This window comes from Zerene cesonia, chromosome 23, assembly GCF_012273895.1.
Source record: "Zerene cesonia ecotype Mississippi chromosome 23, Zerene_cesonia_1.1, whole genome shotgun sequence".
In the NCBI taxonomy this organism is placed as follows: Eukaryota; Metazoa; Arthropoda; class Insecta; order Lepidoptera; family Pieridae; genus Zerene; species Zerene cesonia.
The window spans coordinates 2,551,118-2,578,381 of NC_052124.1; the positions used below are offsets into that span (position 1 = coordinate 2,551,118).

A 27,264-nucleotide genomic window follows, 5' to 3' on the forward strand; every position below is an offset into this window, starting at 1 on the left:
ACCCTCGCTCTGGGCGCGCTCTGCAAGGACCCCAGGTCCTTCCACGGACGGGACCTGGTATCAGCCCTACTCCATCGGGAGCCACCTCACGACCTGGAGTTTGCGTATGCCACCCTGGCTGCTTGCTCATCTGCAGCGCATGTGAGACGCCGCCATATTAGAAGACTTCTGGACATCGCGAATGCGGCAGCTGATCATAGCCTAGGTAATGGGACCAATAACTACATTTAATTTTAACTTTTGACTTAAAATTCCTTCTCAAAATTATAAAACATATTCGCTTAGTTATCAGCAATAGCTGTGCAAACTGTCTGGATTCAAATAAAGTTGGTATATCAATATGCTAATCCTTGAAGCTCTGATTCATAGCAATTACCAACCAGTCGCGTGGAAACATGTCTAGACTAGTATATCACCATTAAATAAACAATTCACATATGAAATTTAATGTTTCGTGCTCTAAAAGCATTATATTTAACTTTGAACACGTCAGAACTAGTAATTAGCATACCACAGCCGCTGCTACACCGTTAGTCATGAAAATATACATTGTACCTATTGGAAGTATGTCATGTTACAAATTTAATGTATACTAACTAATTAGGTATATTGTCTCTTAGTATTTTTAAGCCGCAGCTCTATCGAATGATTTTAGTAAAAAGTCTTCCCGGGCTATAATAGTACTTTCATTTAGCTTTTTAAAAATCAATTAAAATATGATAAAACGTAGCATAGCTATTAAGCGATCTTACATTCTATTCCTAAGTTATATATCATAATTTTTATCTTTGTAACTAGGCCCTATAAAGTCGACAAGTCTAAACTTATTACGCTTCAGCCAAGTGGAGCCGAGCTTATTATATGAATGTTACAATAGGAAAAATCTTTCTATTGACAGCGGACGTAGTTCGTTATCTTATTATTATTAGAATATGACTTAAAAAGTAATGTTAGTAACTTATCATTACATAAAGTTTAAATTGAAAAACGACTTATTTTCCACAATCACATTCAACATTTAGACTGCCCAATACACTAACAAACGTAGAAGATGTATTTTCACGTACAACTACCCAGAAATCATCGATATTAATATTTCTCTCAGACACCATCTCAATGGTGATCCTGGCGCTCCGCTGTGTGGTGCAGGACCACCGGCACCGCAGTCTGCTGCACTTCGTGCGGCGCCCCATGGCCGGCCTCGCGCGCCAGCAGCACCCTGATGGTAGTTTTGGATCCTTGACCACTACGGCGTTGGCTATACAGGTATGTTTTGGAAACTGGATGAGTTGAATTGGGTCTTATTGACATGTTATTTTCATTATTTGATATACGTCAAAGACATTTAAAATAAATGTGCTATCTTTTGTGTGTTGTTGCTTACCCTTGTGTTACCTTCGATTATTTTGTATCCAAACTCCAAACTGTCGTAACTTTTTCTAAACGTAATGATTTTTAAGGGTTAAAATGAAAAGATACACCTTACCAACATTTTGAGAAAGTCAGACAATCACATCACAAACTGAATTCAATAAATAAAAAAAGTTATAGAACATTAATTATAAACGAGTGTTGGTACATTGTCTTTAACGATGACAGGCACTAGAAGATTCAGACAGCGGTCCCGGCGCCCACCAGCACTGGAGTCTCCCCGCGGCTCGCAAGTGGCTCCTCGAGTGCCAAGAGGCAGACGGCGGTTGGGGAGACGTGGAGAAGACAGCTGCAGCGGTCGCGGCGCTCACCCCCGCCTCGCTAGCGGCTGTCCGCCCGCCGCACTGCAGCGATAAACTGCTGGACAGTCGCCATGAACCGTTTGGTAACGATATGACTTCCGCGCTCATTTTGAGATATGTTTTTGTAGATAGTGTTCAATATACTGTAGATGAAATCGATAATTTTCGACATAATTATGTTTAACGTAAAATATTTGATGTAAGTAAAGGTATAACTTTAATTGTAAAAATAATTGGAAATAATGCGATTGTTATAAGGAAGGGGTATAGTTCCGATTTACTTTTTTGTTCCATTTTGAAGGTTTATGTAAATGTATTTGACTGGATGGTACGGTTTCGAAACATAATATGAAATATTATCTTAAGACCTACTAGAAAGATCATGTTTCGAAATAAATTGTAATTTAAATATTGATTGAAAATTAAAAAAAAGACCAAGCCAAACTATTTTGAAGTGAGTAATTTTCTTTGATGATGATTTAAATCCTTTTTTTAATTGCACATTGTGATGACAGAGACTTCACAGTTGCAATAATATTTTCCATTAAGTTTACAAAGCTAGTGTATACAATTCAGAGAACGGTGGTGACGGCAACCTGAAGGTGGCTTACCAGGCCCACACCGGCAACGACTCCGACGCACGCAACGTGTCCTTCACTTACACGCTCTGGCTTGGCACCAATGTCACTGAGAACTACACCCTGTATATGGTCACACCCAGGTAAACCTTTTATTTCATATCAACCCATAATCTGAAATTGTGCAATTTACAAATGCTAATGAAGAAGATAACTGTAAGGTTTTAACTATATCAATTGGTTGTGAAGTTATATAAACTAATTTAAAGGCTTTAATTTCATGTACTTTCGATTAAATTCAATAAATTGTTATCACAGTTATTATATGATGTACTTAAGTATAACAAAGATGAGTACGTCTTCTTAGTAGGTCTTTATGATATTATATTATTTGACACTAACATTTCGCCCCAGCTTTGCCCGTGGTACATATATAGCCTATTTCACTAAGTGGAGTGGCATCTTTCTAAAGATGAAAGAATTTTTTAAATTGGCCCAGAGGTTTTTGCGTAAAAACGTTATGAACATACAAAAGTTTCCTCTTCATAATATGAGTGTCGATTTACATTGTTTCCAATGTTCGTATATGTTTATATGGTATCGTACTAATGTACCACAAACTATTTTTTTTTTCTGAACTTGCTGGCTTTCCAGAAACGTCTCCTTCTACCACGTGATGCAAATGGCGGCGGAGCAGGAGCCAAAATTCAAGTTCGAGGCCAGCGAGTGGCCAAACGGTCACTACGTGCACACGCTCGCGGGCCACGCGGAGGAGCCGCTTGGCTACCATTACTGGCTGCTATATCGCCTGCCAGAGGTGCCAGACCCGGCCAGCCCGCCTGGCAACCAGCTTGTGGCGCCTGTTGGTCAGTACCTATGAAGTTCTTATAAGATAGTTATAATAATGATAGATTTGTGTAAGTCTGGCGGGTATACTGCCTGCCATAAGTGCCAGACCTAACCTGCCCGCGTGACAACCAGGTTGTGGCTTCTATTCTTCAGGCTCTACAAACATGATGTTGTCTATAGTCATCATTTGGCAATGACATTGGCGGATGATGTACTTGTTCACTGGAGGCCTATTTCCTTCTCCTCACCCTTCTCAGTCCATTCCTTCTTTCCAGTCATCAATCCTTCCCTGGGCAACGCATTCTCAGAGGTCTGAACCTCTGCGAATGTTCATGGCGGTTTGATCCCAATTTTTAAAATTTGAGTTGTAACTCTCAACTAGGGACGTCTGACGGTGACCTTTTATTAATTTTGAAGTTGCATCCAAATATCAAAATTCCTTAAAAAATTATTGACGTTAGTATTAATTTGAAAATTCAAAGATATATTGATTACAGGTGTTGACGACTTGCTTGTAGAAGATGGAGAACACTATCTATTCTGGTACAAGAAGCTATAAATATATTCCGATTTTCTTACACGATATTTATTTCCGACTTTTCCGAATACTTCTCCAAGTTTAAAGTGAGACATGTAGGGATAGATATAGGACAATAGTAACCAATTTAGGCTATTTGACTGAGAAAAAGTACTAAATATTACACGTTATTCGGACTAGTTAGGTATGTTGCAACAATAGTTGCAATGTCTCTATTGTTAATATGTTTCTCTAATTCTTGCTTTGTTGTTCAAATAATATTTTTCACATTTTCAGACAGTTTTTTTTGTTATTGATTTTTTACTGCCTATCATATAAATGCGTTATTAAACAATTGAAGCTTAAGTTACTTATAATTTTTCATTAATTCATACACAGTCAAATAGCCTAATTCAATATATAATCTGTCTTATTAGTATTTCTTACCTTACGAAACCAAAGAATGTTAATTATACTCGATTTTACTGTAGTAAGTAGTTAAGATAATATTTACTTAAAATTTTCAACTCATTTCGATGTAGTTAAGATTATATTATCTCTTTCCAAGAATTCGAATTAAAATTTTGTTTATAACATTATTCACTTTCATATTCATTTCCATTGAAACTGATACATTAAAAGCGCGCGCATTGTAAATTCAAATACGCCAGAGGGACGTTTTCAGGTGGAGAAAGAGATAAAAATCTAGTTTTGACACGAGAGCGATAAGGATGCGGGTAATATTGTGCGTGGAAATATTTGAAGTACAAGGAAACGATTCAAAGCGCAAATTGATGTGAACGCAACATACCCATCTATATTTAATAATAATTATCATTATTTATTACGTTAAAAATAATGTTGTAAGCAGTAAGCTAAGCCTTCTTAGTTCTAGACTCCAAAATGACAACTGTCAAATAGTTAAGCTTGTCAGTGTGACAGTATGGATTTTTTTTTATGTAACTTATCATGTATCTCAAGTTTCATCAAGATAAGTATTGGCTAAGGTTATTATCAGTACAGGTTGTCTTATGTAATAAACTTTTCATATCAAATCTATTGTTCAATCATCATCATCATCATCATCATCAGCCCATATATGTTCCCACTGCTGGGACTCAGGCCTCCTATGAGGGTTCAGGCCATAATCCACCACGCTGGCCAAGTGCGGGTTGGCAGATGTCACATGCCGTCGAACTTTTAATTCTTGGACATGCCGGTTTCCTCACGATGTTTTCCTTCACCGTTGAAGCAGTGGTGATGTTATCTACATGCGCAGATAAATTGAAAAATCAATTTATTTCCTGCGCGCTCGCCCGGTCTCGAACCCCGACTTATCGATTTTGAAGTCCGAGGTCCTTACCACTGAGCCACCACTGCTTCTATTGTTCAATATTGCTGCTATTGTTCAATAGTCGTTAAAATATAGCGGTTTCTAGATTTCCGAACGTATTCTTAAGACGCACAATCTTCAAACAATTGATTTATAAGTAGTGGTAATGAAACACGGAAGTTGCGTTCTTTTGTCTTCACAGATAACATAAAATTCGTATCTTCTAATAATTTTGTAGACAACTTGTTAACTTAATAGTTTTTAACACCTATGTTAACCATCGTCTTGAAAAACAAGAAAACAGATACGTAATATTGTCTTTTATTTTAGAGTTACCGTTGTAAAAAATCACTCATTGTTTTTTAGTTTTTAAAACGTAATCATTAGGAGACTGAATCCATTCAAGTTAACATTAGATTAACATTTTTATTGTAACTTTTAAATGGTTCTTAATAAATTAATAAATTTAATTGTGTTTTATTTACTAATCCAACACTATAATTTCTAACACAACACTAATTTTATAAAAGTTTATTTATTTTTGTTATGATTTGACTAAAAAAACTACTCGACCTTTACAATAAGACATAAAACCTTCATCGAGTAAAGTAAGTGTACATGTAATCCATTTTAACACGAGTCGATTCGGGACAAAAGCTATTCGTAAATAAATACACCTAAAACAACGTACTTGATGAGAACGAAACTTAAGATTTTAACACAAGTTGCCTGTTAGAAGAATAAAAGAACACATACTTTTAAATCCAACATTTATTAAATTTTTTACAATTTACACATAACACAGGTATTCGTTACAAAATACACGAACAGTGCACTTAAGCTTCACTTAAAGACATTTAATATATCGTGTCAAAAATTGAAAGTTAATCATCTCATAAAAAATATTTTCAATAGCACTTTATTTCATACAAACGTACATACACCATCCATCATAAGATTCGTGTAATAATTGTGTTAAAGTATAAATTTTATTAATTTCAGTTATTGCGTAGCTTACTTAAAAAAGGTAGACATTTTTTTTATTGCAGGTTATGAAACCCGTAATTTTAACAGTAATCTGTTAACGATCGATGGCGGGAAATAATGGAATACAGACTATATGACCCACATTACAAATGTCATCATGACAATTCACAATTTAAAAATAATAAAGTAAATAGAAGTCTTCACTCTGTCTTTATTTAAAGTACAATGAATGTATTAAAATAATTGCGAGGGCTAAAGCATTAATCATAATCATAGCAATAAACATGTAAAGGATGTTATACATTATACATAATTCGTAAACAAATTGATAAGGGTATGGACTCAATATAATCACAGCATAAAGAGAAGAATACATTAGGACAACGTCTTGCATGTCGAGGTAAATTTTGAAAACGTCTAGACTATGGCACGGTTGTCACTCAATATCGACAACATAGTGATGAAGAAAACGCAAATCCTTGTTAACACGAGATGACGACTTACCTCTCACAGTACAAGTACTATGTATCATTTTTACAACGCAATAACATATCCCTTTAATCAAATACATCAATCATAAAACCATACGCGGCAACCCCTAATAGTGTCCCGAGATGCAAACAACATGGCGTATGTAGATCGGGCTCATTTATCGCATCTTGCCCCTTGCCTGTGCACGATTGTCTAAACGTCTTCGTACGGATTATTAGACTGCGATTTAATTATAACAGACAGCATTTGAAGCTTTATAAGTGATTCTTATAGATATACTGGTGTTTATGAAATTTATCTACAATCTATAGCTATCTAAAGTCTTACATGTGTGTAAAAAATGGAATAGTTTAGAATTTATGGTAGAGAAAAATATAGCCTAGTAGACGAGTAGAAATGAGGGGAATTTGGCCTTTATAAAATTATTATATATTTTATGAATTAGAAACATTAGCTAGATTTTATCACAACACAAATTTTAAAGGCTTATAAAATGTATCATAACTCCCTGAGTCTTTAAACTTATTTGCTTAAATAATAATGTGTCGCACGAGGAGGTATTTTAACAAATCGCACAGACAGCAAATATATAAAATATGAACCGAACCTTCGCTGCTGTCAGTACAGATAAAAAACGTCGTCAAAAATTCCAACACACACACAACCGAGTAAATAAAAATTTGTATATTGCATATAAAACGTGTTTATAATAAAACATCACGTCTGTATGTTTGCACATCTTACTTTTTAGAATATTCGGTGCATAAAATTTACAAAAACTGTGGAATAGCTTTACGAGTAAAAACACTGACTGCACCAAGTTTTAATGAAGTTTAATAAAATAAATGATGATTCAATCGCTTCATATATTATGTTGTATAAATGCAGAATAAAGCTTGGTGCACAGTTGTTGTAAGGCACGGCGCACACTAGGCGGCAGGCGCGGCGGTAATTTTGTTCATCACCGTAGTGTACGCGAGCCCTAACGCCCAGGACACCTCGTGGCCGTTCACCTTTTTGAACAACTGTAATAGGAGAATAAATAATAATTAATATTAATTCAGTGTGTATTTATTAAAAAAGAAAAATGTAACAATCAACTTATGTGTAATTGTATAAAACTACATTCATATTGTATATGTTATGCAGTATCGCCGCAAAGTACAAGATATCCACGCAGGCTCATGGTTACTGCACGTTGGTTTTAGCAGCACAAATGTTTTTTTTTTCCTTTTGCTCTTTTTGTCCATATAAAATGTGTGTGCGCGCGTGTGTGTGTCTGTTATATTCACAAATTTTCCACACCAAAACGTGTGTGTATACGTGGTTGCGTGCGTGTGCATGCGTGTGCGCGTGTGCATGCGTGTGCATGCGTGTGCGTGCGTGCGTGTGCGCGTGTGCGTGTGCGTGTGCGCGTGCGTTGTCTACTCACCGAGACAGACTCGTCGTCCTTCATAGTGTAGGCGTCGTGCAGCAGCGCCACGATGTAGGAGAGGTCGGCGCAGGCCCACGGCTGCTCCACGTTGGAGGCGGAGCAGGCGCGCCGCGCGGCCGAGCGGTACGCGCCCACCGACACGCGCCCGCCGGTCATTACGTCTGTGGCGATTTTTATTTTATTTTCATTTCATTTTTTTTAAAGACATAAACGGTCGTTGACAAACAATAATATATTATACAAATACTTGAATGTTTCTGTTAACTCGAATGCAGTTAGCAAAAATAATCCATGTGTAATAAAAAAAATTAAGATAATGCATAGTCGATTCCGTCTGGCGAAAAGTAAAATACACGCACGGTCTGTGCGGCGAACATACTATTTTGTACACATTATAATATTTTTTTAAAGAATGGAAACTGGCTATACATAAAAAAAACCATAAAAAAGTCAGTTACTGAACAAAAAAAAAAAGAACTAAATTTTTTTTCCCCCAAAACCTCAATCCACTCACCGATGAGGCCGGCGTCGGCCGCCACGTCATAGAAGTAGCTCATGGCGGCGACGTTGCCGCGCGGCGCGCGCGGCGCGCGGTCCAGCGTGCGCGCCACGTAGCGCGACACCAGCGCCGCGCAGCGCGCGTACACCGCCTCGCGCTTCATGCCGTCCGGCCGCGGGGCGCCGCTGCGACGCGGGAACAAATACAAAAAATAAAAAAAATGCAAAAAAAATACAAGAAGAATCGCCCTTATCAACTAATGTTCACATGACATATGTATATTTTTTTAATTTTTCAAATAATTCTCACACAGTCATTGCATTTAATGCAAAAAAAAGGGAAAAAATGTAGACAGCAATACAAAAAAAAATTTAAATTATTGTACGCAGATAAAAATTTAATTGATATAGAATGCATCTAATGAATACAAGAAAGATAAACAATCATTTGTATTCAGTTGCAAAAAAAGTTATATGAGAATTACATACATCACAAAATAATTTATGTAAACTTTCACATGTCCTTAAGAATACATCGAAATGTAAAATAAAAAGGTCAACCAATAATTGTGATAAAAATAATTGTGATATATTAGCTCTAATAAGAAACGACAAAAAAAATTACCTGATAGTATACTGTCTATTAGCATACGTCCACTTTTCCTTCTGCACAATGGGGTCGACGCACACCGAGACAAACTCGTCAGTATCATTATCTCCAGCTTCCATCTTGAACACACCGTGTCTCGCAGCTAACAGACCGAGTTTAAGGAAACTGAAAAAAAAATTGCAATATTTTTGAACATGCTGTATAATGTTGTAACAAAACAGTAGGCCTGGGCAAATGGTAAAAACGCTGGTAGAATAGATTCTACAATGGATGGGATCAACGCCAGCTGTCAGATGTTCAGTCAAATTAGATAAAAAGAAGTTACAAACATTCCCATCCAGCAGTAAATTGGTATTTTTTTTTTTTAATAAAATATCATAATTACTCGAGGTTGTAGGTAAAAAAAAACGTTAATTCGACATTTTCAGTGAAACAGTCAGTTTTATCTCGGACCAGCATAGTAAATATAATTTAATCTATCATCTTAATACAAACTTCATCAGTCACACTAGCCAAAACATCACAAATCGCATACGTCACCTGTGCGTATACAGGGTGATGTTTTCGCCCGCGGGCACGACAAACTGGTCGCCGGCCGCGTAATGTTTCCTGTCCGAGTCTTGCAGCTGATACGTGATCTGCGTGGACCCGCCGCCGAGGTCCATGGCGGCCATCGTCTCGCCACCAATGAGATCTGGAATAAAAAATAAATAATTATATATATATATACTAGCTGACCCGGCAAACGCTGTTCTATCGTACTCTTATCATTTAGGGGTATGAAAAATAGATGTTGGCCGATTCTCTGACACACCCGATATGCAGACAAAATTTCATAAGAATCGATCCAGCGGTTTCGGAGGAGTCTAGTAACTAAAGTTGTGACACTGGTATTTTATATGTAAGATGTGTGCATTTTTTTAACGAGTAGCTAATCGAAGTTACACTTAGGTAAGAAATATGATCAGGCTGTTTTTTGGTGAATGATTTTATTAGAATTTATAGGAAATATGTCATTAACAAAAAATTAAAATTTAGTATTCGTATTAGTATATGAGCTTATATGCCTATGTAAAGTGAAGTTCCGTGTCCCCTAGTGGGGTATGGGGCAGATGATGTACATCCGTTTCACTGATCGATTTTCTATAGGGACAAGTAGGTGATCAGCCTTCTGTGTCCTGCCAGACCGAGACATTTTTTTTTGTGCGTCCCCACCGGGAATTGAACCCAGGACCCCTCGGTTCTATGCTCACGCGTTAACCACTGTACCAAGGAGGCGGTCATATGCCTATGTAAGAAGTAGTTTAATGTAGTAGTTTTACGAATAATAACTGTTGATTATGACCCTCTTATTGCATACAGATCTTTATATCAAAATTTCAATACCTGACGCGTCTGAAAAAAAAAAATTTTTTTATACTCTACTCTGACTAAAACAAACCAATTTGTCACAGACTTCTGTGTCTTATCCATTGACAGAATCTGTTCAACTACATGTCCCTTAATAAAGTCACTTTTAAAAGTGGTAGTCGAGCACGCTTCGGCACGAATTGGGCCAGCTCGCACCGGGTATGTACCACACTCCCACAGAAGACCGGCGTGAAATAGCATTTTACCGTGCTTCGTACGGTGAGTGGGGGAGCCGGAGGCCCATATCCTTTTCCTTACCCTTCCCAGTCCCTTCCTTTGTTCCTCTGGCCAATCTTTTCTTAATCCTTTCCTAATTTAAAGTCGGCAATCCATTTGTAGAGGGGTAATGTCTTTAATGGACCTTATGCCTCTCCAAATGTTCATGGGCGGTGGTAGCGCTACCATCAGGCGTCCCACCAGCTCCATTGCCGACTGTGACATAAAAAAATCCCTTAAAAAATTGTACACTAAAATAAATGTACTGTGCATCTTCCCCATACCCCACAAGGGAGCATGGCTCACTTGGCAATAGAAATCTCTAAAAATACTCACTGTGCAGCAGGTTGACAGTGTACCAGATGAAAATGCCCTCATCCGAACCGTCCATGATCTCCACACCGTTAGGACCCACATCATAACCTAACCTGTAAAATAACTATACTTTAATAAGTTAAAAAAAAGCCTTAACCGTCTACAATTTGTCAGAACTAGAGCAAATTTAAACGGGACCACTTATGATGCACCAGCTTATAAATAAAAATAAAAAAATTAGTTCAACCAGTGACATTATGATAACCTGCTCCTTTTTTATGAAGTAGGGTGACAAAATGTAGACAAAAGAGTATATATTTAAAACAAAAAATACCCGCAAAGTTCTTTATATTCTGTAATTTGTACACACACGTACCTATAGCATTTAGACTTTACAAAATGTTGCTTCAATAGTACCTAAGACTTCTTGAAAATGGTAAACCAAGTTTATTGTGATATAAGTATATTACGAATCCTGCAATCCTATCTTCAACCTTTTTTTTTTTCTTAATAGGGCAGCGCTTGACCAAGATCTCTGATGGCGAGATGTGATCTAACATAGATAATAATAATAATATAAGATCTTGCAAACCAGACTCAGCAAAAGCATCACCGACCTCCTTGACCTGTATCTGCTCTTTCATCGAGATCATTCAATAACGTTTTTTAAACTAACTTCTAAGCAACTTATCAAGTTATTTAAGCAATAACGGCCCCATACTTAGCGATAGCATCAGCGACCTCCTGGATCAGCATCTGCGCCTTCATGGCCGGCAGCAGCCGCAGCCCGGCCGTGGCGCGCACCACCAGCGGAGTCGAGCGACGCTTTTCCGGCGGCGTTAGGAACTCCGCCTTCTTTATCAGTTGCACTATTGTGTCCGCGCCCTGTAATGTCGCCATTGGTGACGCCATCATGATCAACAACTTCGCCATCATGAGCGTTATTATCAACAGCAAAATATTCAACGTCAACTTGATTATCAACAACAACATTATCATCGTGAACGTTATTATCAACAACAACATTATCATCGTTAACATCATTACCAACAACATAAACTTATCCATTAAGTCACTAATATGTACGTTAAGACGAATGATCGTTTAAAATAAATTGTTATTCCAGATCATTCCACTTCCAAGAAAAAAATACTTTTTGAAGTAGATTAAACGTTCCAGATAATCTTAACACCTACACAAACCTACAGTACCTACAGTAAGTAGTAAAAGTCGATTATTGTATTCAATTAGCATACCTTCTTTGGATCATCGACGTACGAAGACAGACCGGGTTTGCTCTCTTCAAAATATTCGTCGACTAAATCCAAGTTCGCTTGACCGAATACTGGAATAAAGTTTGCGATTAATGATGAGCAAAAATACATATTTTGCGTACAATTAAGGTAACACCTACACATGAGTGAAAATAATAGTTAACCATTTAACAGTTTTAATAAAGATATTATCACAGATTATTATAGAAAAGTAAACGAAAAATGTGCATGAGTGAACCAAAAAATATGCCTCTTAAGCCATGTCAAAAAAATTTTAGTTGGGTAACCATAAACAAAAGACTTCCCCCAAAAACCATAGTAAAACAACCCACCTGTAAACGGCACCCTAAACTTATACGCCAGCACTCTGGACCCGGAGGAGCCTGCGTCTATGATCACGGCGTGGTGGTACACGCTCTCATAACCCAGGCTCTTGGCCAACCCATCGAACCACTGTGTCTGGCCCGCGAAAAGACCTGAAACAATCCATTATCTATCTATACTAATATTATAAAACTGAATACACATAATATGAAAGTCGAGCAACGGGGATGTACCACGCCCCCACAGAGGACCGGCGTGAAATAGTAGCATGCTACTGTGCTTCATACGGCGAGTGGGGCAACTACTTCTTTCCATCCGTCAATCCTTTCCTTATCCCTTTCCCTTTAAAAGCGGGCGGCGTTTTCGCAGAGATACCACTTCTGCGAACGTTCATGGGCGGTGGTGATCCCTTACCATCAGGCGAACCACCAGCTCAACTGCCGGCTATGAAATAAAAAATATAAGAAAAATTGTGTGTGTAATTAGCCGCGATAAACCTAGCCGCTACTAGTTCGTATAGAATTTTTTTTTGTGCTGCACAACCCATTGATGCATGCGAATACATGTGTATTGCTTTCCCAAAAAAATGTCATCCGCCGTTTTATAGAAGACAACTTAAATTATTTTATTTTACAAGGTTAAGGTAAGGCTCATTAACAGAAGACACTAAAAAAAATATGTGGTTTATGATTTTGACAGTACAAAATAGATTTGAAAAGAAACTGTATCTCTTAATATTCTTCGGCAATCGCTTTCTTAAATTTAGCTTGTATTGCTCCAGAATACAAAACAAATATATACACGTATTGCACAGTGATCGGTTATAATTGAATATCTTACAGGGTCGTTGTATCAATAGAAACTAATAATGAGCTAGCTTTCCAACAGAATTCGTAGTTAAATATGTGTACAATCAGTATCTGTTGCCACAAAGTTATTCAAATCATGGTATAATAAATATATTATTCAGTAACTATATATATATATATATATATATATATATATATATATATATATATATATATATATATATATATATATATATATATATATATATATACAATAGTCTTTATTCAACACATATAAATTAAGATGATTAAAATGAAGATGAAAGACAACAAGAAAGGACTGAAACATTTATAATATTAAAGCTTATAAGCGATTTCTGCCAGACAACCTTTGTAAAAGATTTCTTATAACTTAACATCAAAGTAGGTGGTCGAAAAGAATCACGACAATCGGTTGAAAACCAAAAAAAAAACAGTCGAATTTAGAACCTCCTTCGTTTTTCTAAGCTTAAAAAAAAAGTTTAAACAAAACACTACACAATTGTTTATTTATTTACGCTTGTAAATATGCAATTTTTACTTACTGTTTATTTATTTATGATTTCAGTATGCTGTAAGAAATGCAAACTATCATATGACTAAACAACAACTGTAGATACATTTACATTCCTTATATTATACGAATTACAATATCATTACGAACAAAAATTCGTCTATTTAAAAGAATATTTTAATTTTAAAGATTTTACAGTGCTTAGCACATAGAAGAAAAACTTTCGCCATTTTTCGTAGATTAAAAAAAAAAAATCATTAGTCGATTTCTTCACATACATTTTGAGGTTATGTGAAAACAAAAATTTGCAAATCTTTTAATTACCTACAACTATAACATTGAACTTTTTTCCACAGTAGTTGTAGATTTCATTCAACGTCTTTTTAACATTTTGAACAAATATATAATTAGACACGTACTGTAACGTACTGCAACTTTCAACATTCTTACTTTAGCAAAGGTTATCAAATTGAATTAATAACAATTATGGTTTTACGATAAGGCTAATCAATCAAGCTATTATTATAATAATTCCGGCCAAGTGCGAGTCGCGCACAACTTTGCAGCACAACTGAAAGACAATTTTAATTCAGATTTATTTTTTGGGACTAAATGACAAACTTACAAAAGGACATACATGTTATATATAATTAGTATGCACGCTGTACTAAAAAAAGTATTGAAAGTAAGGTCCTAATACTACCTTACTACTATTATACATGTGAAAATGTGTTTGTTTGTCTGCCTTTCCTCCACTTGGCCACGGAGTGGTTATGTGCTACGATATTTGTGTCTGGAGATAGATAGGAGGCTATAAAGTGACATTTGGTTTTTTAACCGCGGCGCAACATCTCATTCCTACGGGAATTTTCGATGAATATGCGGATGAAGCCGCGGGCGGAAAGCTAGTAAATTATAAAAGCAATTTTTATTATTATTGAAAACTCATCATCACACAACATTTACTCAATTGACATATAAATATAATATCTCACTTGTACTTATTATTCTGTGATCTCACACAGTTTACACATAAAACATTGAATAGAAACCTGCAAATAGAGATTTTCCCGCCAAATGCATACATTCCCAGCACAATGCTAAAACTACAATAATAACAACCAATATCATAAGTATCTTCGTCGATAAACACGATGGCCATTTGAAGAAATTGTTTCAATTTGACATGTATATCATTGACACATTATTATAAACAATAGAGTAAAAATACCTACGACTACAGCAATAAATAAAGTGCTCATTAATATTAAACAAAATGTGAAGTAACTAAACTAGAAAGAACTCTGGTCTGTTAGTTCATAAGCGTTTACGCCCAACCGTAATATATTTAGTAAACTGTGTGCCTTAACCACTGAATCAATTTTGTATAATTTTTTATTTAATTGGAAATATTTTTTCGGTTACTTGTAATAATGAATCATGTAAAACGTAGGTGAAACCGCGGAAACTGCACTGCTAGTAAAGTATAGCAAAAAAAAAAATACAAGCGTAGAGCATAGAAATTGGAATATGATGACCGTAAAAATTATTCGATCAAAAAAAAACAATACTTGAGATATTTGAGGAGGTCGGTGTTCAAACACCCCAATACAAGAACTACTTTGACAATAAACACAATTAACGAAGACTTATGTACGATTTATCATTATGATGGTAAAGTATAATGAAATACCACCATTATCACTTAGAGTACAGATTAATCATTGCTAACCAATTCGCTACCAATAAGTACTTAAAAAAACAGAAATTAAAGACTGGTTTGACACGCGATCTATTAATTACACAACAAACCAACATAATGTACAGGCTGCAGCTGTATGCATATAACAACAGATAAATCAACAAATCGCATTTGAACAGTTTCATTCTTAACAACGTTAGACAAAACAAAACAATGAATTACCTGTAATCAATACAGGCAGAACGCGCACTACGGGGGCCGTCGCGTTCACCATTTCGGAGCCAGCAATACCGAAGCCGGGCTACCTACGAGAATGTTGCAAGGCAACTAACAAGGGAGCCATTCGCGGCTATTTCTCAGAAACCGCCGCCTACAATGCACCTTATCACAACGGGTTACGTGCTATAATGAACAAAGCACGTTATAGATTAAGCCAGGTGCGAATTGTCGCAAACCGCACGGAGCGGTTAACGTGATCTTTTTTGGCCGACTATTGATAAGTTATTAATAAATCCGTATTATATTCAAGGTCCGATTCAGCAAAAACTGACTAACTGACATTTCATTTCTATTGAGAAGAACTCAACCAAATTAACAATCTTTTTTTTTATTGACAAAAGGGGGATGACTGATGTTTCTCATATTAAATGACCAACAGGAATAATAAATTTTCTTCTAGTGTCATTCGAGATCGAAACCTTATCACTCATTTGCTTAAATTAATGGCCGTACCAAGGAAACTCGAATACAACTGTTTAAAGATGTCTCTTACTAAGATAGAATTGACTGGGAAAATGACAGATGAATCATCGAGACAAGGAGGAAGTCAAGAGCATAATGATTAGTATAAAAAAGAACATAGTAATGTCTACGGAAAAAAATTGTGTCAGAAATATTTGCTGGAGAACTATTTGTGCTCACCAAGTTGTTTAGTGGGCTGTTTTTGGATAATGGTATTTAGAATTTTAAACACTATTTGTTAAACCGAGTCAATGCTTAAATGAGTTTTTTTTTTACTATAAAAATTATAGCATACTATATATTGTCAATATCCAGCTTCAAGTTTAAAAATTGGATATTAAAGTATTCTATTTTAGAAATGACCTAAGGAAAGGAATTTTTCTCCAATTATCTCCAATTATTTTTCTCAAATTACGCATCCATACGTGTTCACATACAACAACCATTCACACAACAACTGTTCTTATTATTACAGTCATGCACAAAAAATCTCCAGTCAAGTTAAAATGTGTGTACAGAAAATTGTCCAATACGGCTGAGCCTTAAATTGATTTAAGCTTATCAATGTTATTGCTCATAAAATTGTTCCGTTCCCAAGAGTTTCTAAATAAAGTTTACAAGTTGCTTGATATTAACTGGAAATGTGTGTGTGGGTCTGTGTTTAATTATATTTAAAGTACTCAGCTTATAGTAGCTGCTCACCCTGTCTCCAACCGGGTAGATAAATAAAAAATACATAAGTATTGTAAGTTTTTTAATTTTTAATATTGACTTTAATTATCCAAGCTGAGACAATTCCAACAAACTGAAAATATTTTAATCCATATAGCTGCTTTTGGGTTGTAAGTTGTTTAATACATTTTTTCATATGTGAGGTGTGTTTAAAAATTAAGGTGACATTTCAAGTTTTGTGGCACAATCGCCGAATCACCTTATGACTATAATTCCTAATACATAAATAATAAAAGCCATATGCTGGGCCGAATATTTACAATTATAATAAATAACTGCATTGCTGGAGGAGCTCAGGCCTTTACCAAAAAGTCCTCATGAGAAGCACTTTGAACATTTAAAAAAACATTGGCACAACTTCTTTGTATCTGATGGTCATACATTAAAGGAAACAGTATAAATATTGGAAAATAACTGAATATTTTATGATAAAAATATTAAGGCACCTTCTTTTTTTATATAAGATAGCCAGACATTTGACTACCATCCCACCTGATGGAAAGTAGAGATGCAGTCTGTGAAAGCGTGTCTAGGTAGAGCCTATTCACTCTTGCCTTGAATAAATTTAAATTATATTCCTCTGGAAAGATGGATGTGGGCAGAGCCTTTCAATCCTTTGCAGCTAGATTGATGAAAAATTACTGATAACATGATGATTTTATATTTAACATAAATATAATACACTCAAAGACAAATTGTCTCTATCTGTTTACGTATTGACAAATAAAACAAACTATAAAATAGGACACAATAATAATAACTCACCCAACAAATATGTGCCACATAGTGCTAAGATAAGCAGGAAAATAAACACCTTTTTGAAGCTGCGCGGCTGCTTCAGAGATCTTGATCTTATGTTGATATGTGAAGTAGAGGTATCATCTTTTAACTGGAACAAATTAACATATAAACTCATTTGGAGTAGTTACTTTAGTATTTGATAATTAATCATCTCGTCTTTGAGTGTCTATGCAGACTATTGAATATAGAGCTGTGAAGTCCTAATTATTCCAAGGTTATTTTGTCAAACCACTGCACTGTGAATTGTCATTTTTATTATAATATTATTCATTTTATCTTAACATAACTATGTATTACAAGTATCATGACGTTCATATGATAATCATAACATGATATATATCATCTTAGCACAAAACTTTATTACTTCTTGATGGATTTTATAAAGACAATTATAATACTCACAAGTATTCCTATTCAAAAGAATGATTTATCATGTAAATAACATTCACCTACTTTATTACTAGATATCAGGTAGTCATAATACATAGTAATTTATAATAATTAAGAGTTATTTATATAATAGGTAATTTTATAATATTGTGTTCGCTTTTAAGTAACATATATAATAACTTGCATAAATATCTATTTATTTCAATATTTATGTTGCAATTAGCACTTAGTTGATTTCCTAGTTCATTAACAGTCCTTTTGACAGATTCTTTTCTTATACTAGACTATTAGACACCCATTTAATATCATAACTAAAATAATGCATTATCATTTCAACCCTATGAATTATGAATCATATCACATTATCTTATTATAATAACTCACATACATACTAAGTACCAATTGTCTAGCTATCAAATATATGTTATCAGACAAGCTCACAGGAAAAAGATTGTTATGTGTATGATAATTATGATTTAATCATTATCAGAGAGTTAATAGTTATATCATATATTTTATATCTATCATAATTAACAAAGCCTGTATTTGAGTAATTATTAGCTCAACATAATTCGTTATCTAGGCAGGCAGCTGTCAAGGTAAATAAAACTAAAAACATCGCCGCATAGATATTGTTTCAGTAAAGAGTAATTACTGAATTCATGTAGCGAATACTCGTTACTCGTTTTGCTACACATATCTCAATATTATTTAGTAAATAAAATATACGAAAAAATTTAGGTTTCTTGATGTTTCTTACCTCTAAATACCTGTACGTACTGAATTTTCCCATAGTGGGTAAACATCACAACCTTGACTATTTATAAATTGATTGATTTCAATACATCTATTTTGGCCATTATAAAAATAAATAAATAATAATTTCCAGAGATTTATTTATCGACACAAAAACATCACATTACATTCACACAATCCTAGAAAACAATTAGTTTTTGTGTGACAGACAATATCACATAATTTGTCTCACGTCAGCGAGACTTGACAAATCACAAACAATAGACAATAGTCATCAATATGTCAATTGAGAAGTTATATGGCAACAATTTTTATACAAAATCGAGTTTTCTTTTGTATCCATCGATTGTGCTTAATAAGTGTTATTATTAATATGTGATGGCGCGAAAAGAAAGGTTACCATTAATAATAATTATGTTATCAACATCTTCTTGTCTATTTATTCTTCATCCTTGAAATTTACCTTGTGTCAACACCCAACTGTCAATTTCATTTGAAATTTGATGTTAGAAAAATTATAATATAATCAATAACCTCAAAAGGTCACGCTTCAGTTTTAACAAAATAAACAATGCTTCATAATTTTATGTAAACAACTAAGCAATTGGCAATATAAAGTTAACTTCGATTCAGCTACATATATACAAGTTAATTGACAATATATAAAGTTTACGTAATCATGAAAAGTTGTGTTGTTGACCTTTGATCCTTTTTAGAAGATAATACTGTGCCGGTTACCCGTGAGTAAATATTGACAACGAATTAAATCTGATAATATTGATAGTCATTTTTTTTAATTTTAATAAACAAAAGTACTATCTCTACGTTCTGTCATAGATAAGAAGACAGTATAGGTACAATTGAAACAATTTATAACTTATTTACTTTTAAAAACGTGGGGGTTATACCATCACGTACCTTTCTTTGCCGTATTTCACTCATTTTTCACACTACACTTCAATAAAAACACTTGATAAATGTATTATCTATCTCCCGCTATCGTCGTTACATAAAATTCGTATTCCTATTGCGTCGCAATTTTTTTAAATAGATTTCCGTATTTACAAGGCCGCTTCTTGCCGCATCACAAAAGCGACTGAGTGACCTTACCGTTTAATGCTTATCAAAATAATATAGTTATGAAAACTATTGAAGTATTATGCCTCAACGATATATACGTATGTATTACTTTTTACATTAATATCAAAGGTGTGCCTATTGAGTTAAGTTTAAAGATATTCGTCGAGTAAGTACTGTAATGATCTAACAGGTAGGCGGTTCGAACTTCGAGACTCTTTGCTTACTTAAGATTTATTTTATCTCAATATCTCAACGCTTATTGCTTCGTCACTGTGATGAAGCATTAATTTAAACTATAGTTGTCCATAGTTACCGCAATAAGTTCCGTATCTGTAAGTTATATATTATGGGATTGTATATTTTATGATTGTTCTTATTACTTATCTATGTTTCTATGTTATTACTATTTACTTATGGTTATTAGTATTAATAATAGTATAATGCTCTGAGATTTTTCTACACTGGCATGAGTCACGATATCCCCCTCCCCCCCTCCTCTCTGTTGCTACGCATTGTTCCGTCGGCACGCACCAGACCGACGTTTGGGAAAATATGATTTATAACATAATACATAACTGCAATATTTTTTATTTAAAAATTCCTCATTTATAAAGCATATCATATAAAACGGATTACAATTTCGCGTGTTAGATTATATCTAACGGTTTTAACTGTCTTACGCAACTCCCTAAAAACTATTTTCAATCACAGTCTATCTATAATAATTTCTTCTACAAAACCTACCTTTCTTTGCCTTAAATTATTCATTTTAACACTATAATATACTTCACAATCTTACAAACTAACACTAACGAGTCAGTTCGAGTATTAACATTGATTATTAGGATTTTTTATCTGTATTATGACTATATACTATCGGACACATGTAATCGAATCGAGTGACTAATATTTGATATCACAGTGATATGATTTGGTGCACGAAAACGTTGGTGATAATTTAACAGTTACAGCTTTATACCATATACCATAGAGTGTACAATGCTTTGAATTTCACACGTTCCCGTTTTCAATGGAACATAATAAAACTAAAGACTACTCCAATCTTTTTTTATGTCATAATCGGCAAAGGAGCTGGATCGCCTTATGATAAGCGCCGCCCATGGATATTTACAGAGGTGTTAGGCCATTTGCAGAGGCCTTACATCTCTACAAGTGGCTTGCCTACATTAATAGATGTCGTATATAAGAAAGGATTAGTGAGGGGAATAAATGAAAAAACTGGGAAGGGTAAGCGAAAGGGATATGCAAACCTCCGGCTCCCTCACTCATCGAATGTCACACAGCTACTACTACTATTTCACGCAATATTTTATGGGGGTGTGGTACCTTCCCCGGTGCATGCTGGCCTAATTTGTGCCAAAGCGTGCTTGACTCCCACATTACGTAACATCCCTCTTGAGAGGTTCTTCAGTATCTATGGATATAGCTCAGTAATATTTATGTGCATCAAACGTTCTCCAACTTAACAAGACAGGATTGAAACACTGGTTCTCTCGTTTTTTATATGGGGCGTTCTCAACTTGCGAAGGTTAATCGCTCAGTTGACCTTCGTTAGTTCCTTCTAGATTCTTAGTACGTGGCTTTATTTTTAAGCTTAACAATGACGTACTATTACTAGATTTACAACCGCCCATTCATCGTCAGAACATTCATTTAAATTAACGCTCTATGTCGTGGCAATAATGTTCAAATTATATGCGCCCATTAGTAAAACTGTTAATATACGTGTGGGCAGTTTTCTGATTTTTTAACAAATTTTTCTATGTGAATGTGGAGCTGATTATTTCTTGTTTGTCAATGAAGCTTTATTCACAATAACAGAGCTTTACTTTCTCTACTAGCATACTTAAATTTGTCTATACATATAAACGCACTAAACATGCAAAATAATATATCATATCTACTGAGACATGATAATGTGATTGTGACACACCTTTAAATAGCTATGAGCTAACATGTAACCAAGTAAGAAAGTTTTTTTTTTTGAATGAAATACAAACTTTAAATAAAAATGTTAAATTTTAAAATTTTTTAGCCAACTTCAAAAAAAGGAGGCAGTTACCAAGTCGATGTTTTTTTTTTGTTACTTCATAATTTTTTTACTAGGAGGATTTTTATGATTCTTCTTTATTTGCAAGCTGTTGTCTGCCATGAGGATGGACCTCATGGCAGGCAACAGCTCCGACATTTTTAAAGCGATTCAGTTTTTTTGTTAAATTATTATTCTTTATACTTAAAAGATTTACGAACATGCATACTGCATGCTAGATCGTGATTAATTGATGTGTTTTTGAAGCCGCGATAAATGTTATCTATAGCTAACGAAATAATCAGTGGAAACTCTGCTATTTTTATTTGGCTACTCGGTTTGATGATCTAATATGGTAACTATCTCTCATATCTAAAAATTGGTGGAAGATAAAGATTTTCTGCCACATCATTGTGATATTGCATAAAACTTTGCAATAACACTAATTATTTGGGGCTACTAGACAATTTGATAACTTTTTGAAACTGGCAGATAACCACTTTTAAGTGGATCCCTTACATCTTATATATAAAATTCGCGTGTCACAATGTTAGTCTCTATACTCCTCCGAAACGGCTTGACCGATTCCTCTGAAATTTGGTAAGCATATTGGGTAGGTCTGAGAATCGGCTAACATCTATTTTTTATCCCGATATTCCTACGGGATACGGACTTATGCGGGTGAAACCGCGGGGCGCAGCTAGTACTATATAATTGTTTATCCCATAAAAACGATACTCGGTAAACAAATCATGCCTCTTCATAAGTCTCGCAACGAAATTCATCTACTGTCAATAATTTTAGAATTCATGTACTACCAAGTTGGTTATTAATTAATTCAGTCCCTATTAAAGAGACCGCTTTTATGGTTACTGGCGTAAGGGAGGGAGGTACCGCTCTGAATTCTAAAATGGGATGAAATAACAAATGAATTTTCTATCAAACAATCACGTCAATGAGTTGAAAACTCATGCAATAATTGAGTAATAAACAAAAAAAAACAAACAAATTGAGAACCTCATTAGTTTTTGGGAAGTAGATTGATAAATAAATGAATGTGGGCATCGCTTAAAGACACAATGTAAATACAAGTAATAAATATCTTGATTGTTTAGTGTTCAGCTTAAATTGTTTACAAAGGATTTTTTATGCAGTTGGTGTATCTAGAAAACAGGAGCGAAGTGCAAAATATTTTGGTTGTCCCATTTCGTGTGCACTAAACACTAATTGTTTTAAATAAGGAGTGTATATACAATGCTTTCTTGGTTACTGAAAATTCAGGCTTTATTTGAAACGACAACGAAGTTATAAAGGGGCTTAAATGGCCTGAGTTGTTTCGAAAAAAGGATTCAGCCGTGTCGCTTTGCTAGTCTTGGTGGAGACGCCGCCGTGCCCCTAGATATTTGTGTAATTAAAAGCAAAAACGTATGAAAAGTATAAATGGTTATCTAAACATATGAATTCACTAACTGTAACCCTCGGAGTAACTTGGGTGGCAATCCAGGCTATAATCTAGATCTATAACAAATTTCATACCGATAAGATGAGCTGCTTTTCGTGAAAGAGTACCACTCTGAAACCATCCATACATCTATTCATCCATCACCATCCTTTCAACGCTCACCATCCTTCCAACGACCGATTTCGTTTATTTATTTTTTTCTTTCCGTTTAGGTATTTAACTACTAGTCCATAAACCGTGTGCAAATTCCTTTCGCCTATTATTTCTTTCCGGGCAATAATTGTATTATGTTTACATAAAGATATCATATAACATTGTGTTACTTCGTATGCTTTCAAGTATCTAGCATTGAAAGTGCCTTGGAAATTGAAACAACCGTGTAAGTGATAACACAAACAGAACAAAATATATAACTGTTAATTTTGTCGAATCCGCATTTAATAAATATGTTTTAAACATAAGAAAAATAAACTTTAAAATATTATTTATTTGTATGGATCTCAACGCTCAAATTATAAACGCAACCACATATTACCGAAATAGTTTTTTGTCGTTCCCACCGAGTTGCGACTAACGTCTATAATCATTATAACAACCTTGACGATAACAACACAGCTACATATTACAATATAATCAGACCGTATAAAATTGTTCTTTAAATAGTCGATGATTTCTTCCGTGAAAAATTTTTGTATGCGATTTTTAAACAGGTGAGCAGATTTTTGTTTTTTCTAATTTCTTATCCTGTTTTATTCCTTATCTTAATGTTGCTAAGAACTAATGTTACTTGTAGTTATAATGCAATAAATCTATCTACCTCCCTCCCTCTTCAGATGTTGTACCTATTTAGACCCATATGTTTCATGTGTTAGACAAGCACGCTTCGGCACGAATAAGGCCTCTTCGAATGTTCAAGGGCGATGGTAATGCTTACCATCAGGTTACCCACCAGCCATTGCCGACGATGACATAAAAAAATATATACCGTTTAATTTTTACCTTATCGCGCAGAAGTAAGAAGTACAACATCGCGCAGAAGTAAGAAACAATGAAGAGGTACAACACGTCAGGTTCCCTCAGCTCTCACACTGAGCATCAAAATGACGTCATCAATTCCAAGTTAATTTGACCGCGTTGCAATATATAACTATTATCCACAGACAAGACAAATTTAAGTAGTGTTTATCACATGTCTATGCAAATTTCTTACTTATGACGTTAGTTTATTAACGTAAATATATAAATTAAAACCAATTGTCTAGTCTACATAGACTAGACAATAGATTTTAATATCTCGAGCAGGGGCGTAGTTTGTGCCGTGTCATCATATCCATTATTCGGGGCTTTCAGGCACTTCGATGTGCGTTCGATATTTCAGATATTTATATATCAGATTGTTATGATGTGGGGACCCCACCACAAATTTTATACAGGGCCCCTTTAAGGCACGCTACGCCACTGATCTTTACTAATAATCAAAACACAAACGATCAACTCAAAAACTATTTCATTCATCTAGAACTCACTCAGAACAATTTATTAATCACTTGAATTAAAATATAAACACATTAAATTGTTTTACTGATTGAAAAATTACATTAGAGTACACCATAGTTGGATTTGCTTCCTCTATCTCGACTTATGCAAGCGAAACCGAGTAGCTTAGCTAATCTAACATAAAATAATGTTACCTTCTCTGACAAACGGACCCTGTCGCCATCACACCTGCAAAGTAAGATTGAGCCCCATGTAAATATGTTTTATCAAGTTTTCTACCATAAATTAATGCAATTTCTTCATCACTTTATTATATATACCTATAGGTTATACAGATTTAGTGAAACGGTAAATTTTTTTTATACATTTTCGTTACTTGATAAATTTTTAAAACTTGTCAAGGTTAATTTTAACCTTTACCATACGTATGTGGGCAACTTACTAGTTCGTTGTTTTCATAGACGAAATAATTGCATTTGCGGAGCGATATGTGCAATACATAACAGGGATGTAAACGTACAGTTTAAGGCAAATATAAATAAATTCATCAAAGATTTTTATGTCGTTTTATTGTTTTTTACGTAATCAGACAATACAAAACTACAAATTCCATTGAACATAGTTTATTTAGGACACCCTGTATACTATCTGCTTGTCCCAGTTTCGAACGACAAGATTAAAGAAAGAGAAAATTGAAGAAAAGAAGAGAAAAACTTACGATTCTCTTCTTTTCAGGTCAGGTCAGTTAATATTACTACTTATTATGTTAGTAATTATATCAATGCAAATAATGGGACCACACGAAAAGCAAAAACCGCAAGAAACGGCATGGAAGGCTTTAAAAAAAATCATTAAAATTTGTTCACCCAGCCGACAGTTCTCAAGGGACAAACAAAAAGAATGCAGTCGAATATTGCTCAAGACACACGAAAATTACTCAATTATAACAAACAGTCCAAAACAGATAAAACTAAAAATCGTGGCTGATTAATAATTCTCTCTATACATTATCCTCATTTTATACATAATAAATAATGAATAAATCTTACCTCATGATGCAACGAGCTGACTTCTCAAAAGCAGCACAGAATCTTAAGAATGAACAAGCAATGAGCTAAGAATCATCGTAGGAGACAATATACAAATAGCAAATAATGTCTCTCCAGTATGTGACAGATTGAATAGAAGACGTGATTGCATTGTGACTCATTGTATCAATGTGTTTAATGGTTTAATTCAATTAATAGTCGATAAAAATGTAACATAGTTCAGTCAAAACGAAACTCATGTACTTAATTCATTATGTTTGTAGATTTATTAGTTGCGATACTGATCTAATCTACAACTTCCTAAGTATAGTTAATTGAAAAATCTAGTATTTAGTAATGATTTTCTCACAAGTCGCTGGCTAGAGAAAATCAAAAGATATCGCATAAAACATATAAAACACTAGCTGTGGTTTCACCCGCGGTTTCACCCGCGTAAGTACGTATCCCGTAGGAACATCGGGATATAAAGTTGCCTATATGTTATTCCAGTTGTCCAGCTGTCTCCGTACCAAATTTTATTGCAATCGGTTCAGTAGTTTTTGCGTGAAAGAATAACATACACGCACACATCCTTACAAACTTTCGCATTTATAATATTAGTAGGGTTCCTCCCTATAGGATTTAACTGCATGTTTACAGATGTTGTTTTGTTTCAGATAATGCACGAACTTTTGGAAAAACTAAAACTATACGGTGTTGGGAGGCGGAAAATAAATGATGAGTTATTCGCAAATGAAAAGCCAGTTGTCTTGGGGGTCTATGACATTGATGATGAAGATCTTTGTCATGAAGTGTGAGTTGTGACGATATATTAAGTATTTAGTAGTTAACTAGTTAACTACTTACTATTAACTAGCTGTTCGCTCCGGCTTTGCATGTGGTACATATATAGCCTATGTCATTCGGTGAAGTTGCAGCTTTCTGTTTGTGAAAGAATTTTCTAGAACGATGCAATGGTTTTTGCGTGAAAGCGTTACAAACATGCAAAAGTTTCCTCTTTATAATATTAGTGTAGATTTCATGGCAATTAAATTTTATCGTGTAAGTATATACTAGCTGTGACCCGCGGTCGAAACCGCGTAAGTCCGTATC

At 34.7% G+C, this 27,264-nt stretch overlaps 3 protein-coding genes across 5 annotated transcripts in view; 2 read left to right on the forward strand and 1 right to left on the reverse strand.

The window, feature by feature from the left end:
• LOC119836311 (uncharacterized protein CG3556) overlaps positions 1-4,307 on the forward strand; it is a 56,910-nt gene extending 52,603 nt beyond the window's left edge. The window contains 6 exon segments of the mRNA XM_038361609.1: positions 1-205; positions 1,106-1,266; positions 1,600-1,816; positions 2,310-2,454; positions 2,966-3,177; positions 3,658-4,307. The exon segment at positions 1-205 is cut by the window's left edge and continues 9 nt beyond it. Of these exon segments, the coding sequence (XP_038217537.1) occupies positions 1-205; positions 1,106-1,266; positions 1,600-1,816; positions 2,310-2,454; positions 2,966-3,177; positions 3,658-3,719 (1,002 nt within the window). The 3' untranslated portion in view covers positions 3,720-4,307.
• A 1,458-nt stretch (positions 4,308-5,765) lies between these two features.
• Positions 5,766-20,131, reverse strand: LOC119836148 (ectonucleoside triphosphate diphosphohydrolase 5). 3 transcript variants are annotated; one of them, XM_038361400.1, is made up of 11 exons: positions 19,953-20,131; positions 17,853-17,976; positions 12,580-12,723; positions 12,230-12,318; positions 11,695-11,858; positions 10,995-11,086; positions 9,573-9,726; positions 9,048-9,197; positions 8,439-8,608; positions 7,922-8,085; positions 5,766-7,514 (listed from the first exon to the last, which is right to left on the reverse strand). In XM_038361400.1, exons 1-11 carry the CDS (start codon positions 19,974-19,976, stop codon positions 7,419-7,421), a joined length of 1,371 nt encoding a protein of 456 aa, XP_038217328.1. In that variant the 5' UTR covers positions 19,977-20,131; the 3' UTR covers positions 5,766-7,418. The 3 variants fall into 3 exon arrangements, with proteins under 3 accessions (XP_038217328.1, XP_038217327.1, XP_038217329.1); XM_038361399.1 differs by lacking the exon at positions 19,953-20,131 and adding an exon at positions 19,039-19,257; XM_038361401.1 differs by lacking the exons at positions 17,853-17,976; positions 19,953-20,131 and adding an exon at positions 15,837-15,969.
• LOC119836149 (protein lethal(2)k10201) overlaps positions 19,549-27,264 on the forward strand; it is a 10,170-nt gene continuing 2,454 nt past the window's right edge. Inside the window, exons 1-2 of the mRNA XM_038361402.1 lie at positions 19,549-19,774; positions 26,829-26,965. Coding sequence (XP_038217330.1) covers positions 26,832-26,965 — 134 coding nt within the window. The 5' untranslated portion in view covers positions 19,549-19,774; positions 26,829-26,831. The remainder of the gene's footprint in view (positions 19,775-26,828; positions 26,966-27,264) is intronic.

Excerpts from the sequence above, each read along its gene's own strand:
- LOC119836148 (XM_038361399.1), bottom strand. The coding sequence starts at position 19,071 with ATGGGAAAATTCAGTACGTACAGGTATTTAGAG. Across the intron at positions 9,727-10,994 it reads CACTGTCAACCTGCTGCACA|ATCTCATTGGTGGCGAGACG; the intron begins GTGAGTATTTTT and ends TTTTTATTCCAG. Across the intron at positions 8,609-9,047 it reads AATAGACAGTATACTATCAG|CGGCGCCCCGCGGCCGGACG; the intron begins GTAATTTTTTTT and ends CCCGCGTCGCAG.